This window comes from Barbatula barbatula (genome assembly GCF_947034865.1).
Source record: "Barbatula barbatula genome assembly, chromosome: 15".
NCBI classification, from domain to species: domain Eukaryota; kingdom Metazoa; phylum Chordata; class Actinopteri; order Cypriniformes; family Nemacheilidae; genus Barbatula; species Barbatula barbatula.
This window is the reverse complement of record NC_136778.1, coordinates 4,149,563-4,168,725: the sequence shown is the minus strand read 5'-3', so window position 1 is coordinate 4,168,725 and position 19,163 is coordinate 4,149,563. Positions and strand designations below refer to the sequence as shown.

The 19,163-nt window shown below is 38.3% G+C and overlaps 1 protein-coding gene across 1 annotated transcript; it reads right to left on the bottom strand.

Annotated features, from left to right (window-relative positions):
• On the bottom strand, positions 1-17,375 carry clvs2 (clavesin 2). The gene is made up of 5 exons (XM_079474255.1): positions 16,312-17,375; positions 14,771-14,945; positions 6,651-6,761; positions 6,350-6,570; positions 1-3,405 (listed from the first exon to the last, which is right to left on the bottom strand). Exons 1-5 carry the CDS (start codon positions 16,698-16,700, stop codon positions 3,312-3,314), a joined length of 990 nt encoding a protein of 329 aa, XP_079330381.1. The 5' UTR covers positions 16,701-17,375; the 3' UTR covers positions 1-3,311.
• Positions 17,376-19,163: the final 1,788 nt, after the last annotated feature.

Here is a 19,163-nt window from a genome sequence, read left to right as displayed (position 1 = left end):
AGGTTTAAACTATGTATATCAATATTTATTGGCTGCATTTTTCCTTTCGCAGTTTAGTTTCAGTTACATAATTTATTTCAGCATTTTGAAAGGACATATACACATATTTACTTCCGTTCAACATGTTCCTTTAAACCACATGTAGTGTTCTGTATAATATCTCTATACTGCATGGGCTTCCCAGCACTAACACCCTATTATACAATCAAAGTGATATGGAAAAGATAAGCAGACAATCAAAAACCGCGTGAATACTAAATGTAATCATACCGAACTATTTCTGTACCAAGGAGTCTGTAGAAAAGCAGGGAATAACTGTTGGTTTCCGTAACCTGGGATGCTTTGGTTGTGACGGCAATACATACCATAGAAAGCAAGGCTAGAAAAATGGAGACGCTATGAGTCACATTCCGATTGCTTAAAATACAAAAAAAGGCTGTTTATAATGCAGCATGGCCAAAAACATACAAAGGAGTACAAATAAAGAGCTGTATTAAAATACTGGTCATGACAACAAGACAGATCTATTAAATATATACTGAAACAGACTAATTTACACCGTTATCTGAGGATAACCGTTTACAGAATGCTTTTTTGGTTATACGTCTGATCGTCATTCAATGAGAGTGGATGTTATAAATAGCTTTACATAATTGCCATTCTTCTAACTCAAAGCAGTAAAACATTACTCTCCGGGCGAATACATTCAGATTTAAAAAAGCCTAATTTGAATTAAGGAACAATAAAGATTTTTTTCCTTGTTTTGCAACAGGTTTCGCTTCTTTTTTAGATTTTAGACTTTAGGAAATCATAATCTACATTGGAAATTGACTGAGATACTGAGGAGACAAATGAAGGGTATAAACATGGCAAATATAGAAAAACTCAATAAATACAAATAAAACAGGGCCACTATAAAGAAGCTGAGCTCAAAGATTTTAAACTTCTTATATAATACAAAATAGAGACATAACCACACGCATAAACATAACCACTCCTAACTTCATTTGTCCTCAAAGAGATTTACACAATAGAGGTTCTAAGAAAATCTTTAGTGAAGATAAAGTTGCCTGTGATGTACATTTGCCCCAGATTAAGTCATGTAATTATTACTAAATGATGAATATTTATATTCTCTTATAACTCCATAATGTGTTTTCTTCATGTAACAACAATAGTATGGGTGAAAATGTGAAAATACATATTGTCCTTGAGTGTTACACACACACAAAAAATCCCTAAAATCAAATGGTGGGCTTAAAACTAAACTACTGTAAAAACATTCTGGCAAAGAGACAAATAACACAACAATGTTCAATGAAACAGAGTAATTTTGAGTAAATTATTTGTATACAATCTAACCCATAAACTGACCAAGATACTATGAAAGCAAGCAATAGCATGATACAACCCCTTATTTGCATATTGCGTTGTGTAAACCTGTTTGTTTGACGTGTTTTTTTAATACTAAAAGAATTGAAATAATACTTTAAAGGAATGCTTCACGTAAAACGATTCTGTCATTATCTATTCACCCGAATGGCTTTCCAAACGATTTGTGATGCGGACACGTTTTTTTCGCTGCGCCTTTCACTTTTTTTCTGTGTAACCACGCCCTAGACGGACTTATTTGACCACCAAACGCGCATTAAGCGATTTGCGCTAGTAAATGACACACAAAGTCAATGACGCTAACACGTGCTGGTCCATGCGAATGACCGAATACGTGTTTTTCTATGTCTGGTGTGTTGCCCATGCATGTATTAGACACGTAAAATTGCAAAAATTTAAGTATCGGAACAAAAGATGCATTCTATATAAAAGCGAATGCTCATCTAGACCTGCCTGAAAAGCCTCGTGTAACCACACCCCCACAAACCTACGTCAGTTCGTGGTATTACTAAGACCGCCCAAATGTAAACGCAAGGTGGGCGTACCTGTCAGTACAATTGCTTTGGAACCCGATGTTCCAAATATGTTAAGAGGCGTTACATTTCTGTCAGTATTGCAGTATCCGGCCAATCACTACGCACTGGTTAACTGGCCAATCATAGCACACCTCGCTTTTCAGAGCGATGAGCTTTGTAAAACATCCATGCGTTTCAGAGAGGCGGGGCAAAGAGATACAAACATGCACGGTATGTGGAACATACAGCGTTTTTAACCTTTAATCGTGTATAAACATTGAATTACATCTAAAACAAACGATAGAATTCGTGTCATATTTAAGCATCAGTGGACCAATCAGAAGACCCCGAAGGTGGTACAAGTATTGCAAGCTTTTGTTTATAGAAGCAAGTTGGCATGGCAATTTTATTATTAAAGCCACTGACCGCTGAATCTTTAAACACAAAGATGCGTTCTGTGCGAGACAGCTTTTCCATTTAACCGACAAGAAGTTTGTTTGTTTTAAGTCTTCCAGAAGCGGTCACTGTGAACTGTATGGAAAAAGGTGAGTTGATAATGACAGAATTTTCATGTAAGTGAACTTCATAAAGGACCTGAAAATAGACTTTAAAATGGAAGGCCATTGGATTAGACATTACTTTGCCATTAACACTTTTACAGCGAAGGTTTGGTCATTGGTATGAATATAAATGTCTTGAAACAAACGCAGATACGATCAAGCCAAAAAGCAATATTCCTCAGAGGGAAAACATCAAGACCATATAGGTAAAACAAAATGTAGCCTTTGTGACTCGACCCAACGGGAATATAAGAACCCTAACCAATAACACAGTGGTAAAATAATGCACAATAGTAAAATTATTTCACTGAGTAAAGGGGTATATGCTTTGAAACACTGAACCTGATCAAACGATAGTATTTTTATTTCTAATGGACGCAAAATACTCCTTTGGGACACTATCAGATCTACACTATCCTAATACGCCTGAGCAACTCTTGACTCTGGGATTAAAAATGTCAGAAACCCCAAAGCTTGTGAATCTTGATAAGCGTGATTTACCCATCCCACAGTACCATGTTCTACATAATAATCACGAGAAGCACATACAGGATATTCACAGCAGTCTTTACAGGTTTGTGTGACAATTACTCGCTCGATCTCACGTCTAATCACGTCTAGTGTATTTACAGAATTGAATTGGCACTTGACGATTACATACGGACGTCTGCCTCAAGCTCTTTTCTTAAAAAATATCACTTTAAACAGCAGTCTTCCCGGAGGCTGTTCGTGTGTTTCTCTGCTCTTCCTCTCCTTAACGTTACCTTTCTTTGTACATTTTGTTTTCTCGTATTATAGGAACAGGGTGCGCTCGTCTCCAGCGCCGCCTGGGAATTAAGAGCCTTTAGTCCAGTGAAAGCAAGGGCTGCATGTTCTCTTCCTCGCTCTTCACTTTCTCTGGTCGTTTAAGGACACCTGGCTCCACCACGGACTGGGACCTGCGGGAATAAATAAAATATGAGTGCCAGCCCAAGAACTAGATTTCGAAGACCGAAAATGTGCTTTCTGTGTAAAGTGGGCACCGGAAGACTGTGATGAAAATCTGGGCAGCAATATCTAGAAATGAAACATGCATGCACTGCACAGTAAGTGTTGTGCATGTCACAGTGATTTAAAGGGAAGTGTGTGTGACGGAATATGGCATCTTTACACGTGTTGGCCTACTTTTTATGGAGCTCTCTTGTAGTGGCATAAGAAGCTTTGGGGACAGGGTGTTATCGTTCATCATGCAGAGATCTAGGGCACTTCGCTCTGACAGACACATTTGTTTATAAACTACAGTATGAATGTAATCGAGCAATTCAACAAAAACATCAGTTTGTTATGGGACTACAACTTGATATGACCTAGTGACAAAATAAAACAAAATATAAAGCATTTAACCTAATGTGATGTTATTGTTTGTAACATAATAGTAGGGCGGGAGATTGTGGGGAATGTACTAGACTTTCAGCGAAAGAATAAAAGAGTATGAAAGCATTTGCATTATTCTGATATACTGACACATGGACAATAAGACTATTGACACTAAATATTCTTTATATTATATGAAAAAATACCAACAAAAGCACAACTGACTCTATTCATATCAGTTATATATTTTCATTTTCAGTTTTACTGTAGTTCTATTAATAAACTGAATTTGATTTTATTTTAATAGTTTTAGGTTTATTTAAGTGTTCATTTTACAGCAATTATTTTATTTATATAGCACTTTTACCATATTCATTGTTACAAAGCAGGTGTACATGAGACATATTGACTATAACAAAACATTTAAGTTATACAAGTGAAAAAAAAAGTGAACACGCACAGAATACAGACACGCACGCATAGGTTCATACACACCCACATGCATAAAACACGGACACAGAGAATAATGCAGGTCAAATATTATACGGACTATAATTCCTCTATGTAATAATAAAGCAGAATGTTACATTTAAAGTGATATAAATTCATTCAAAAACGTATGCAATGTGTGTTGGTCTTTTTATTTTTTTTACTTTAGCTTTAGTTTAGTTTTGACTGATTGTTTTAGTGCCTCAACGTCAGCTGATTCATTATAATTTAGTATATATATATATATATATAGTTCAAATAGAATCTTTCAAACAGAAATGACAATTATAAAGATAACTGCACACCAAGAGGTGGTGCAATTCCAGCAAAAAACGTCCACAACACAAATTCAAGAAAAAAAAGATGCCTGTGTGACCTTTTCTGACCTGACAAATGGAGAAGTGTGGTTTTAATTGCTTTGAATATTTTACCCTTTTGAAGAGTGTAGGAGGTGTTAGTTTTTAAGATCAGACAGTTCTAGGCACATTTGCATCTCAATTATAACGGTCGAAACATTACAGACTGAAAATATACATACAATTTCTGAAGATTTCCATGTCTTCTCAGGTTAAAAAAGCTGGGTGTCATCTTCGACTCTACCTTATCATTTGAGGCACATGTAAACAGTATCGTTCGAACTGCATATTTGTATTTGCGCAATATTAATCGCCTTCTTCTGTTTCTAACAACTGCATTGGCTCCCTGTCAAATTCCGCATTGATTTTAAAATTCAAAACACTTCATAATCTTGCTCCTCCTTACTTGTCAGATTTGCTCTATAACTACACCCCGACTCTTACTTTAAGATCATCTACTGCAAACACTCTTGTCCCTCTTCCAGTTCGCACAACTCCTTTTGAGTCCAGATCCTTTAGTTATGCCGCTCCTAACCTGTGGAATAGTTACCCCAAGACGTTTTGGGAAATTACAAATCTTTCCACTTTTAGATCTCGTCTTAAAACTCACCTGCTTAGGCAGACTTGTTTAGGGTTATTTATGGTCTTAATGATTATGTTTTGTATTATTTATTTATGTTTGCCATGGTTATTGATTTATGTCGGTTAGATCATATGTTGTATTAATGGTTGTATGGATTGTTGTTCTATTCATTGTATGGTGTCCTTGAGTGTCTAGCAAGGCGCATGGAAATAAAATAATAATAATAATAATACAGTAATATGCGTGTGCACTTAAAACTGTAAAAATATTGAATATTTATGCTATATATTTTTAAATACCTTCATTATATGATATGATATTATTATAAATATACACTACATTTATATTAAAATAGTTGAGTCGAAAGCGAGTTGACTTATTAATTTATATTTTAAAATACCTTTATTATTTTTTTATTTTAACATATTTTAAAAAAATTGTTTATAAAATATATTATAAATGTTATATTTATGTAAAAATGTATTTGAAAAAATACTGAAAAATATAAAACAATTGAAGTTTAACCGCTGTTTATTTGCCCCTTTATTGAAAGTGCCAAGTCAGTTCTTGCATGCACGCATGTCCTGACGGAGCTGTGGATGCACCACTGGACATTGCAATATATTTAGAAGGTCACGTATCTGCGTAGTTACAGTCTGAGAGCTTTGCTACTGTAACCATGGAAGGAATGGAGATGTTTGCCACAGGTAAATCTCCATCACATGTCCTCATGCTCCAGATGCTTGTGCGTACGTGCAGTACATGCCAGTGACTCTTGCCTGATGCTGATTTCATGCACCAGTAACTCAAGACACCTGGAGAAGATCTGAGACGATGTTCTCCCAGAACAACTTGGATCAAAGAGGTACCAACAAAAATGCACCTAATCTGATGTTTAAACACCCGGCTAGGGAGTCGGTTGCTAAACGCTGTAGCCAAGAGAAAACATATGTACCCAAAATGTGATTCTTCTAACAAACACTGCACCATGGTTTCTTTACGCCTCTGGCAAAGCAGCAAATGTTTCTTATCCAGAGCAATTCTCTTGATGATTCTGCTGGAATGAAGGCATCTATACTGTAGTGTTCGAAAAATACGAACCTCTTCATGGATTTAGGGGAAAGATCTTTCTCCAGGTCTTTGACGGACAGGGTGTAGGACTCGGGGCAGTAGTCAGTCTCCTCATCGTACGCGTGGTCGAGCAACGTCCTGGCCCAGGTGCCCATGTCGTAGGGAGGCAGCATGCCACCCAGTTCAGATGGCAAAATCTCGGGCAGAATCAGCTGGTGTAAGCTGTTCAGATTGTTTCCATGCATGAAGATCTAAACGTAGAAAATATAAAATTTACATCACACATTTACAGTATATGTGGCCAAGATCCATAAAGTATAAACTATCTTACCCGTTTTCTTGTTTTGTCCTTCAGGAAGGGCCGGATGACTGTATATAGAGCGTGGATGTACCAAGGTTGGTTAACAAAATGGATTCCTCCAAACCGGGCTGGAAAACTGTCCTGTAAATAGTAGAAAAGGAAATATCAAATATTGTATTTTTCTTTTCAAGAAAGCAGATGCAGATGAATACCTATGTGCATGAATAGTGAGGTTATGGTGTCTTGTAACACATAGTTTCATGTTTGTTGCACTATATTCCATATTTATTATCTGCTTCATTTATGCCTAAATAAATTGGTAAATTGTGTCAAGTTCAAAAAGTGTGTTTATAGTAAAAGTGTGAACAGTACAGTATCACAAAGCTTGATACGTAATACAGGTATATTATTCATATTGTGAATAATGTATGATTTATTATTGAATTTGAATTGACTTTTTAAATTGACATTGACATAATAAAAAACATTTGCCAAGCCATCACCAAATTACAAGCACCACCCTATTTCATGTTAATTTAAAATGACAAAATGTTTTTTTACATTTTAATTCCAAACCGCTGATACAGTTTGTATACAATTAAAATAAAATATAAGTTATTTTACATTCAAGAGTGTAATCCAACAATCGCACCAAATAACGGTGTCTGTCCTATAAATCCTTAATATTTATACACAGAGACAAAAAACTTGAGGGCGGTGGTGATGTAAGATAGTGATGTCACCCTTGTAAATAATATCAAATTGTTTACAACTCATCTCATGTTACTACATTCCACAGACTCCTCTATTTCATAATAAAATAATGTCACATGGATAAAACATATATAATATAATGTATTTTTTAATCAATACGTATATTACATTATAGTAGTTTCACAACATAAGACATCATCACATTTCCAATAACATTTAGATTCCGATCACGATAGATTCTGATGATTCCACAAAGGATTCAACCAAAAGGCGCATGTCATCCCCTGCTGATTTTTATGAATACCTTGCCCTGAGTGCTTATCTTTCTGTACAGTAATCCATATTCATAAAGCTTACTGTAAATCCAGTGAAGCTTCATTATGATACCGTGTTACAGTATGATGTCTTCAGTCATAGTTCAGACAATTCTTAGTCTTAAGTAATGAGTTGTAGGAAGATCAAAACTTTTACTTATGTTTTTTCCCACATATCAACGATTTGTTCTGAATTTAACTCTCCTTTCTCAGTGCTTTAAACTGCATCACATCATGTCTAAAGCTTGCTCTTCGTGACACTGATCTGCTAACAGAACAGTGTTTTTGGCGAGACCGGTGGACATCTGCGAGTCTGTGGCCCGTGATCTCTCAGGCCAACAGTGAGCATCAGATCTGGCTGTGGATCTGATGTAGGGAGTGCGGGATGATTGGGTAGATCTCGCCCAAGGGGGGTTGATATGCCAGCTCTGGGACCCCACTGTTTTGACAGAGATAAAGGTCTCTCTGAATTAAATATGAATACCTGCACTACCTCTAGCGTGAGATGCTGTAGCCCGATTGATCTGTGTCCTTGCAGTGAGACGGTGGGCTAAGACAAGTGGGAAATGTTCTTTTTACTTTACGATCTAGAGCTGCGTAACAAAAAAAGCAGTATCACATTTTTACAGAAATAAAGATGAACTTCCGTTGTTATGTTTGGGCTCGGTTCTAAAACCTTGATGTGTGCAACATATGACAGCAACCGCCTCCAAAACCCTTTTGTAAACAAATGTACTTAGATTAGAAATATTCTACATATAAAATATATACTCCTCATGTATGTTAAACATCAAGCGTGTATTTTGAAATGCAACTATTTTATTTAACGTAATATATTTATATATTTACAGAACAGGTCTCATGGACTAACACGTAAGTGATGCTCGTACAGTAAGTGACCTATTTGGAACAGCCACCATAACATTGAACAGATCGTTCAAATAGTGCTCCTTCACAATTTCATGCCTTAAATTGGTGCCTACGTAGGCAGCATACTGTACTACATTTTGGTAGCAAGCCCGTGAGAGTACAAATGTGTACGAATTTAATTGAAATACCTAATCTTGTTATTTTTTCATGTTTACAGTGGTTACGGCTGCCTCTGCCAGGATGTATTAACCAATTCCTGACTTTGTTTACTTTAAAAGATCTTAATGTGAAAACAGTCATTTGCATTATCACATTTGGATAATGCTGTTTGCATCTATTATCATACAAATACAGTTACTGTTGACGCATTCTATGAGGACTTTAATATAATGCGACTTTAATATAATGTGACTTTACATAAACGCTCTATGTGCACCATTACGTTGTTTAACCGAAGCATGCATAGCAAATTCAAGCCAAAGACAAGCAAAAAAGTATAAAAAATAAAACAGATCGATAACAGACTTGCATGTCAAGGTTTTAGAAGTGATGCGTGTAATTTGTGTGCCACTGGCATTAACTTGGACAAAGGGGTAGCCCCGCCCACACTCTCATGCCATTGGCTGGGCAGGCCTGATCTTATGGGTGGCTAATTAATGAGTTTGATGTGAATTGTACAAAAACCAAAAATTTTTGTAAAAGAGAAAACACAATAATGAAGCCCCTCCCTTAAGCCCACCTCCAAACCTTACATCAAACTAAATCATACAAATAAGACCGTTCACCAATAAACAAACTTCCTGAGAGATTCTGTTGAATTGACATGTAATATGTGTTAAATGCCATATAATATGTTACTATAGAATAAAAACTTTACAAACCTTAAATAGTTTGTAAAATAGTAACGAATTGCCATAAGATTGTGTTGGTTTAGCCAGTGTTGGGCTGGTTGGGATGTGTGTCTGGAAATGAATCTCTAAGAGGAATACAGATGGTCGGCTCGTCAAATTAAACATTATAAAAATGTTTATTGTATTTGGAAACGCTCCTCATGCACCCAATTGATTCTTAAAAGCAGATATGCAATATTGAAAAAAGACTTCACAGTCGGCTTGTAGCGGAACCTATTAGTATGAATACAAAGACATCGAGCAGCTACCATAAACTGTGGCAGCGGGTCAGACCGACTAGAAAAATCCAGCGCCACCAGATAATTGCTCTTAAGAGTGCGAATCAGGGACCATTTCAAACATCAATCTGCAATGTTATATAATTACCGGCTTTAAACAGCTCTACCAAATGACAGTTTACCAAAGCATATCGCATTTCTCAGAGCTTTATGGGGTTGTTTTAGTCTGTGTAGGCTGATGAACTCTGTGTAAGCGCGATTCTATCTGCCCGTGTTTGTTACGGTGTCTTGACGTGAAACATCATCTTTTGTTAGGAGCTGCTGATGTCATGCCGGACTTCAGAAAGGAAATTGGCAAAATATATTCACTGGAGTCTTTGAAAGACGTACCCTGAGGACAGGCTAGTATTTTATCACGGTTCTTTTAACACATAATGCACATCAGAGTCATTGAGCTGTCCTGTTTCATGAAAACACTACTGTGAAGGGAGGCCTAGATATGAAACCTGATTTCTGAGAGCGACGCAGCATTTCTTTGACTCAGACATACAAATAACCTTGCTTATCCAGACTTTGGATTTCGAACATCAAATTTGATCCACATTCGACCAAAACTGCCACTCGGGATGCATCTTGGAGATTTGCCAGCATTTATGGATTCTGACTTTTTCATGTAATCCAAGATCGATTGGATGAGATCAGATCTCTGTGCAGGTCATACGGTCTGGTGTCTTAGTTGACGTTTACACTTAAATGGACAATTTATTCCAAAATATAAAAATGATTTCATCATTTATCCACCCTTATGTCACTCAAACCAATCCCTCTATGACTTTCTGTATGGACACAAAACAACTGAAAGATTTCTCAAAATATCTTCTTGCGTGCGAGGAGAGAGGGTGAACGGATTAAATCTATATTATTTATATACACTAAAGCAAATATATGAATAAATATCTTAAAACAATCAAACTTGCCTAAGACTTTTGCACATTAGAATTCTCGTAACAATCCTCAATACAGTATACTAGTAGTCGAAGATTCACGCTGACACATACCGTTCAACACATCTGGAATTGATGCTCTGCAGGAGAGATTTTATCTACACCTGCCAGATCCAGCCCACTGAGCTTAGCAACGCATGCCCAATAACACAGAACGAAGCTCGACTCGCTAGCTGTCAGCTCTGCTGCACATCAGAACATCCCTGCTATGGAGCGTTAAACAGAGCGCGACCATAACTGTGCCACTTTGCACCAAGCAAAACAATTAGTCTGACTGCTTTCCTAAAGGCACAGATATGTCCAGTGCTGTTGACTCAACTGAGCAGGAAGCATAGAAACTCTCTGCTCTCTGGGAAACAGAGGACCGCGACGTGCAGATGGGCCAGTCAAACCAATTGACAAAGGGAGATTTAAACTCACCCTGTGTGCACGTGGCTCGGCATAATCCATGACCTCTCTCTGAAAAGGGCTCTGCCCTCTCATGGATCTCACTTTACTGCGTTTGCTGACTGGCTACATAAATATTGCACATACCTAATGCACAAATTTCATTTCTTGTGAATACTTCATGTTTTCCAATTTAAGACATTACTTTTAACATTTTATTAATGTTTCATTGTTTGTTTTAAGAAACGTAAAACATTTGGTATATTAACATTTATACCACGGTCTGTTTGAATACTCGATTCTGATTGGCTGGAAGGTGTGCATTAAAACCGAGTAATGCTCAAGTAGTTCCAGTCAGTTGGATCAAGAGTTGAGACCAACACAATGTCAACAACGGACATGACCTGCGCGATGCAACATGACAATCTGCTTGTTCTTAATGGGTTTGCCGCATCGCACCACGCTGCATCCAGTGTGGACAAAATTTGAAATGATAATGGGTTCTAATACGTTTTTGATGTCTTTTGTGGTGTCGCATCGTGCCAATCGTGTACGGTGTAGAAACAGTGCAACTGACAAAATCTTGCATGAAATTTGTGCATTCAAATCCTTTAATAGCTAGCTGTGGATTATATTTATTCCTTATAAATATATACTGTTTTCATACATAGATACGTGCATTTGTATGGATGTTTGTACAGACCCATAAGTACATATTTATACATCTATATACATATATTTGTAAAGTAATCATAAGTGTCTTGAACATCACTGTGCTACAGACAGACAGACAGGGTAGACAGACAGACAAACAAACAAACTAACAAACAGGTAGACACATGATTGATAGATAGAAAGATAGACAGACAGACAGACAGACAGACAGACAGACAAATGAGCAGATAGACAGATGACAGATTTACACATATATAGATAAACAGGCAGTCGGATATGCAGAGAGACGTACAGATGAGCAGATGATAGATAGACACATTTAAAGGTAGACAAACAGGGCAGATAGACAGATGGAGAGAAAAACAGATAGACAAATGACAGATAGACACATAGATGGATAGACAGACAGACAGACGGATAGACAAACAGATAGACATACAGGCATACGGATAGACAGATGATATAAAGACACATAGACTGATAGACAGACAGACAGGCAGATAATTAGGTAGACACACAGACAAAGGATATAAGTATATCACTTGTATGTTTGTGTGATAATGGGGAAATTATCTTGAATCTAATGAATGGATATGGAAGTGAAATTGGAAACAGTCTGTGGCCATTAAAATAAATAAAGATTTTAGTTGTATAATTCAACTATAAAATAGAAAGATCGTGGCAAAGGAGTAATACTGGCGCTTCTCTGAAAGAGCCTTAAATCAGTCTGTTGTTACAAGCATCATTCACCTCCTCCTGTGACCTGTAATAGTGAACAGATGTACTTTATTCAACAGAAAACCAGCAAACAGGGAATGATGTGAAGGTGAATAAATAATGACAGAATTGAAATGTTAGCTCTGTTTATATTTAAAACCGAGCTTGATTCTGTAATTCCTAATACTCTACATGAAGAAACTAAAACCATCCCTATCAAAAACGTACCATCTCATTTCCACAAACCCATTTCAGTGCGATAAAAATGACATCGCTTTTTTTCATTGGAATGCAACAACGTGATGCATGTCGAGAAAATGAACTTCCTGCGTCTCAAGAAAGATGCGCTCTAAGCACCCTACATAGAACACACATACGGTCACGGCGGCTGAGTGACACGAGTATGTTTCTCTCTGTGAGCTCAGCCCATCTGGAGGGTGCATAGCACGGCGGTTGGACAGGTTGCCAGGGAAACTCGGCATGGGGTGGGATGGGGAAGATCAGCCCGTTGTGATTGGCTGCCAGGCGTGGATTATTTCTCAAGACTAAGAGAGACAAAAGGCATGTCCAAAGCAACAACGGAGGCTGAAACTACAAAGCACTGGAAAACCAGGCCCACCTTCTCTCAGTTCTTTTTGACTCGCGAGTATGATGCCGTCTACTGATTTAGCAAAGAACAGCCATTTTCTATGCATCAAGTGCTGTTTTAAAGCCACCATTTGCTAGTCAGTTATACATTTTATGGCTTTACTCTAAACTTCCAATGAAACGAACAAAAATTTTTTGTTGTCTGCATACCTGAGGAGGTCATGTTTACTTGTTAACAACATCATATAAACAATATTTTAGGCAATCAAATAAACTTATAATGGACTTTTTTATTTGCGTTTTGCAAGCTTAATGCCAAAGAGCTTACTAAGAACCATCATCAAAATGACAAATGACAGATGCCCATATGGGCGACGTCGTCTTCTGATTAATGTCATGCCTCTCGCACAACCCAACACTTCTGGGTCACAGAGCAGCGCAATTCCCCTCGGGGTTGACGTCATGTTTAATGACTAAATTCAAAGTTCTGCTTTCTGTCAGTGTCTAAACAGAACACTTTCTGACGTTCTTCTGTTGACCCGAAACTTTTGAAAGTCAAGAATTTCCTATTGGAAACTTCTAAAAGGAATTGATTGAAAAGACTATTTCCATTTAGTGTAAATATTTACACATGTAAATGGTGACTTTTGACGACAAGCTAGCCGTCGAAGACTCTTTTGAACTGTGACTAATTAGCCGCGGCCCTTTTCTCTCAATCCACGCTATTGTTTCCTTTTTCAAGCGGTTACAATGTCCCACTCGATGTGAACAGCACATTGTGGATGCAAGATGCTAATGGCAGCGATCAATTATTCACCGGCTAATCTGTCTGAAGAGGCACTGGAATGTGGAATAGGCTCATCATGAGGCCGCATTCATATTCAGTCAACAGGACTCAATCCCAACTGCCTACATGTCAGACTCAGACTCTCCACAAGAGAACAACGTCTAGATGAGAGCTTTCAAACAGGCGCTTCTGAGAACGGACAATGCCTGGGTGGAGATTTGTTCTTTTTATATGGACAGTGGCCATTTTATGCCACAATGCCCGATTGTTGCTTAGCTATGTGTCATATTGATGTTACAGTAACAGTAACAAGGACAGGTTGTGATGGTGGAAAAGTCGGTTAATTGCTTACTATACAGGCTTTTTTTAAAAGGCATAATTCACTAAAAATATAAATGCTGTCATCATTTACTCGCCCTTGTGTCATTCCAAACCTGTATGACAAAAAGAAGATATTTTGAAGAACATTAATAACCAAACTACACAGGCCTCCACAACATTTTTTCATTGATAAAATGCAATGCCTCCTGTTGCATAACCAGGCAAAAGACTAAACATCACCTTGCAGTTGAGTTAACTTTAAAGTATATGCATAATATTAAATCTTGATTCATATGCATAGCGTGTCCCCTTGCGCTAGATAGTGAGGTCAGCTACGGTTCATGCAACCCACAAAGAGAATATCAAATGTTTGATGGGAGAGGGATTTCCGCAAGCATCTGTTCAGCTCTATGCAGGCAGGTGTGAGAATTTCCCTCTGCAATTTCAAATACTTGTCAGATATAGGCTTTGTGACATCACAACTGCATACGCAGTTCCCAAGGATTTAAGAATTTAGACTGCATGATCATGACGTTCTCAACAAACTGATTCGGAGACAATGTGATAATTCAAAGATTGCAGTGCAATGCAAACCTTGTCAATTTCTCAAACCGAGTTAACAGATTGAAAAAATGTTGCGTTACCTGCAGGCCTTCAATTGCCAATCTCAGCATGCTTGGCGTCAGCTTGGAAGCTTGCTTGAAAGTGAAATTACTCCAGTCAATGATCAGGACAAATCCATTTACTTGTAGCTCAGGGTCCTCTATCATCGCCTCCAGAGAAAGTAAGATGGCACGCAGAATATCCACAAACGTGTACCTGCAGATAAGCACAATTAAGCCTTTAGGGATGATCCTACAATTATGAAATACTAATACACATAATACTCGACATCGTTTGTGTTTAAAAAGGTTGTAGGTACGCATTCGCCACTCGCTGAAGACAAACATTGTCAAATACCAAACGTTTGGATAAAGAGCTCTGAAACATTTCCCACAATGAATAAAGCAAGCAAATCAGGTGCCCCCTTTGACCCATGTGCTCGTCACTTTTTGTTCCTTCAAGAAGAGCCCTGCCATCCGCTGCCGTGCGACTGGCATGGATTCAAAAGGACCATTTGGTATGGACTCAAGTATTGTCTAGTGGTTCTTCAACTATAACAGGGGTCTGTTGTGGCCTGGGGGTTAGAGCGTTGGTCTTGTGATCAGAAGGTTGCTGGTTCTAATCTCAGTGCCAGCAGGTCATGAATGAAGGGCCCTTGACAAGGCACCTTACCCCTGATTGCTCTGCAGTAATGTGCCACTGTATAAAACTACTTGTAAGTCGCTTTGGATAAAAGCGTCTGCCAAATGAATAAATGTAAATGTATTACAAGCATAAAGAAGGTTGAGTTTTTGCGCTTCTCACAAAACATACATTTACGAATGTACAGTTCGCCCTCCAAGGTCTTTTAAAAATGCATTTCACTGCCCTACCCAAACACATAACACAAGAGTAATTTTCTCAAAACTGACTTACGTTTCTGAGCTGTTTTTGCCAATTGTTGTACATTTTGCACGGTGCTTTGTAGTGCAGTTTATCATAACAACTATGAACTTGTATTGCTAAATTTGAGTTACTGTATTTTAAACAACAAATACATTGCTTGATTTTTTATACAAATGCCACATTGCATTTTGATTATTTTGTGACGTACAATTACACTCATTTTAAGGGTAGCATATGTGTCCACCTGAATAAAAGTCCTTTGAAGGACACTGTTAGTAAACTGATCACATGTGGATACTGGGGACAATATTGTAGCCTTTATTAACTATCATTCTACACAGACCTACATCTTAACATTTCAGCATATTGCAGGCACTTTTATTCAAATTTAAAGATCATTCAGCCTACGTTTTTTTTTATCAGTATCTAGGGACTCAGACCCATGACCTTTGCGATCTATTAACAGACAGATGGACGAAGACACTCACTCGCACACGCATTAAATAAATTAGGTTCAAAGTTAACTAAATGTATTTACAATGTACAGACTGTGTTATGTACAGTACTACATTTAACGTTAACTACAGGTCTATAACGAGTAACCGTCATGCTCTAGAGAACAGGGAATGACAGATGAAGACAGCACCAAGACTGCGCGTCATTGCGCACCATTAGCCAAAATCCGATTGCTCCTCACCTGCTCTGATCCCAGTTCGCTGCGAACAGAACCAGAATCTTCCTCCCGTATCTATCCAAATTCGACAGCACCCCCGGAAATCCATCCTTTAGAGCCTGTTTGATCCCCGGATCGGTCGCTTTTAAGTTCTTGAACATATCTAAATTCTGTTGGCGATACTCAAAGTACTGGGCCAGGAGACGGAAGGCCTCGAAATGGTTAAATTTCCGTGCTCTCAGAAAGCGCAGGATGAAAGCATCGTCTGTCCTGAGAAAGCCAATGTCTGGACGAGTGATGATCATGTCCCTCACCTCCTGTATGTCCTGATGCAAAGTGTCGGGGTTCTCCTTTAACTCCACCTTGGCTTTCTCCAGGGTTTCTGGAGATAGGCCTGCCTGTAAATGAGTCATTGTCCTTGCTCTGGACCAAGACTAACTATACTGTACAATACTCTTTACTATATAGAGTAGAAATGATGATGGATGCCGATCAAAAAGATCACGCTCACCGCAGTCCTTTCACGTCAAACCTGACTTTTGGATGGTCCTGAGTATAAGCTTTGAAACTGATAGGGTACCTCATATACCAAGTCCATACCTGTATCGTATAGGTTTATTACTGATATCACATACATTCATCCGGTGGTGATCATCGATTGCATGGATGTATGGCTTTAGCAGGCTTAAATCGTGTGTTTGTGGGAAAAAATCGGATGCATTGAATTCAATGACGTCTCTCCATTAATTCGAAACCTAAAATCCGTTCGTTCATTCCAGCCCACCCCAAAAACCATGTCCGATAAAAGCACTACTCTATCATATCATCCTCATCAAACGGCAAGGCAATGCGGCACCCTGCAGCATCTCTTGTCATAAGTATCCATTTAACGCGCATTTCAAACGTTGACACGAATTGAAGTCCGAGCATCGTCGGATCCCAGTGTCTCTCAGCGCCAGATTTCCATTCCGTTTGTCGTTCGCAGGAGGCGGTGTGGTGTCGGTACGCGTCCGTATGGTTCCGGTGATGTGCTGGATGGTGTACGTCAGTGCCGCTGCTGTTGCCTTTGCTTTGTTGCTGATGAGAGTGACTTCAAGCCATCGCTCCGGTGATACGAGCCTTCCGTCATCACATGGCGGAGGAGGGAGAAGCGTCGCGTCTCAATATGCTTCCCGAATAAACGTACAATTTTTGTATTTTAGTGGGAATTAGTTAATGTTTTACATAGAGTTATTGCTATGGTTACCCTATGGCATGGTTAATAATAAATTATATATAATATAATATATGTTATGTTTGTAAAATGCAATAACCCAAAGCTTACTTTATAGACGTGGAACTAAATTATATATACTACTTTCTGATGAGAGTTTTGAAGAAAATATGTTATAAGAAAATTCAACGTTGCTTTTAAAGAATGTGACCATTTGTATTCTACATTTTGTCACAAATACCTTTTTGGGCATTATGACAATGTCATAATCACGTTGATGTTCCAGTCATTGTAAATTTTGTGAATTTATTGGACTTTTGTTTAAGGAAAAGCATATTTTCTTAAGGTTGAACTCGTTTTTGTAATAGGTGGGCACTGTGCTTAAGAGGTGTGGTCTGAGGGTCCTCTGGTCTGACCCTCAGGCACAAGGCAGGGCTGTGTATTCACAGGTTGGTGATGCATTCTGCCATATGATGAATAAATGATGTCATGTGCACGGATTACACTAACTATTCCCAAAAAAGTGACACAGATGTGTTTTCCCTATAGGAGGTAAAATGCGTATTCACAACAGGCTTTGTAAAGAAGCCGGTCAGACTGAAACCTGTAAATACAAACGCATCACGTCTCACACAACAGCATGCACACGCACTTACAGACATTCAAAGACCATCTGTGGTTTATTACTTCTGTCTATCCTGTGGCTATAATTTCAAAATGGCAATCACAGTAACAAGGCTTTCCTGATGGTTAATGACATTGAACATTATAACATTGAAATGTTATATTACTTTTGTTTGGAGTGTCAGAGACCCTGGATCAGACATTGTGTGGAGATTATGGAAGTGGTACAGCTGGCTAGGTGCTGGTGGTGGGTGCGGACACATGACGGGACAGTGAGGATAATGTCACATGTTCAGGCAGGGGGAGGGCCGAGAGCCGGTCACAGCTGAGCGTGGAGGGGGAAGGGCTCCCAGGGGACTCTAGATGGAGGGATGATAATTACATTCAGCACTCGGGGAGATGTTCAAAAAACCAAATGCAAGGACCTGCTTGCATTCGAAATTACCTTTGTTGCAGAAGAGCAGCTGTCACTTGAAATGGGTCTGCGGCCTTTTTCTGAATTGATGGCGTTTTCTGTATAGATAAGGGTTATCTAATCTTACAAGTAGTCAAAAGAAATGATTTAGGCTTTATTGTAGTGTAATACCTCAAAAACCTTGAAAGATGATTTAAGGTTTCAGTTCAATGCAGTGTTTGTCTTAAAGGAGTAGTTCTGTCATCATTTACTTACCCTCTTGTCCTTTCAAACCAGCATTACTTTCTTTCCTCCGCAGAACACAAAAGAAGACATTTTGAAGAATGTTGTTAACAGCCCCCCATTCACTTGCACTGGATACAATAGAAGTGAATGTTCTGTTACCAAACTTTTTTTAAATCTTCTTTTGTGTTCTGCAGAAAAATGAAAGACATACAGTTTTGAGGGCAGGGGCGGCGCCAGGATGTTTTTCTTGGGGGTGCTAAGGGGGGGCTAGTACAATTATTAAATTAATAAATACCATAGCTAGACAACATGTGGCGTTTAAATACAGAACAGCTTCTTAAAAATATTGTTTTAGTGCATTAGCCTGCACTTCTCCCATGGGTGCACAAAGTTATAGTT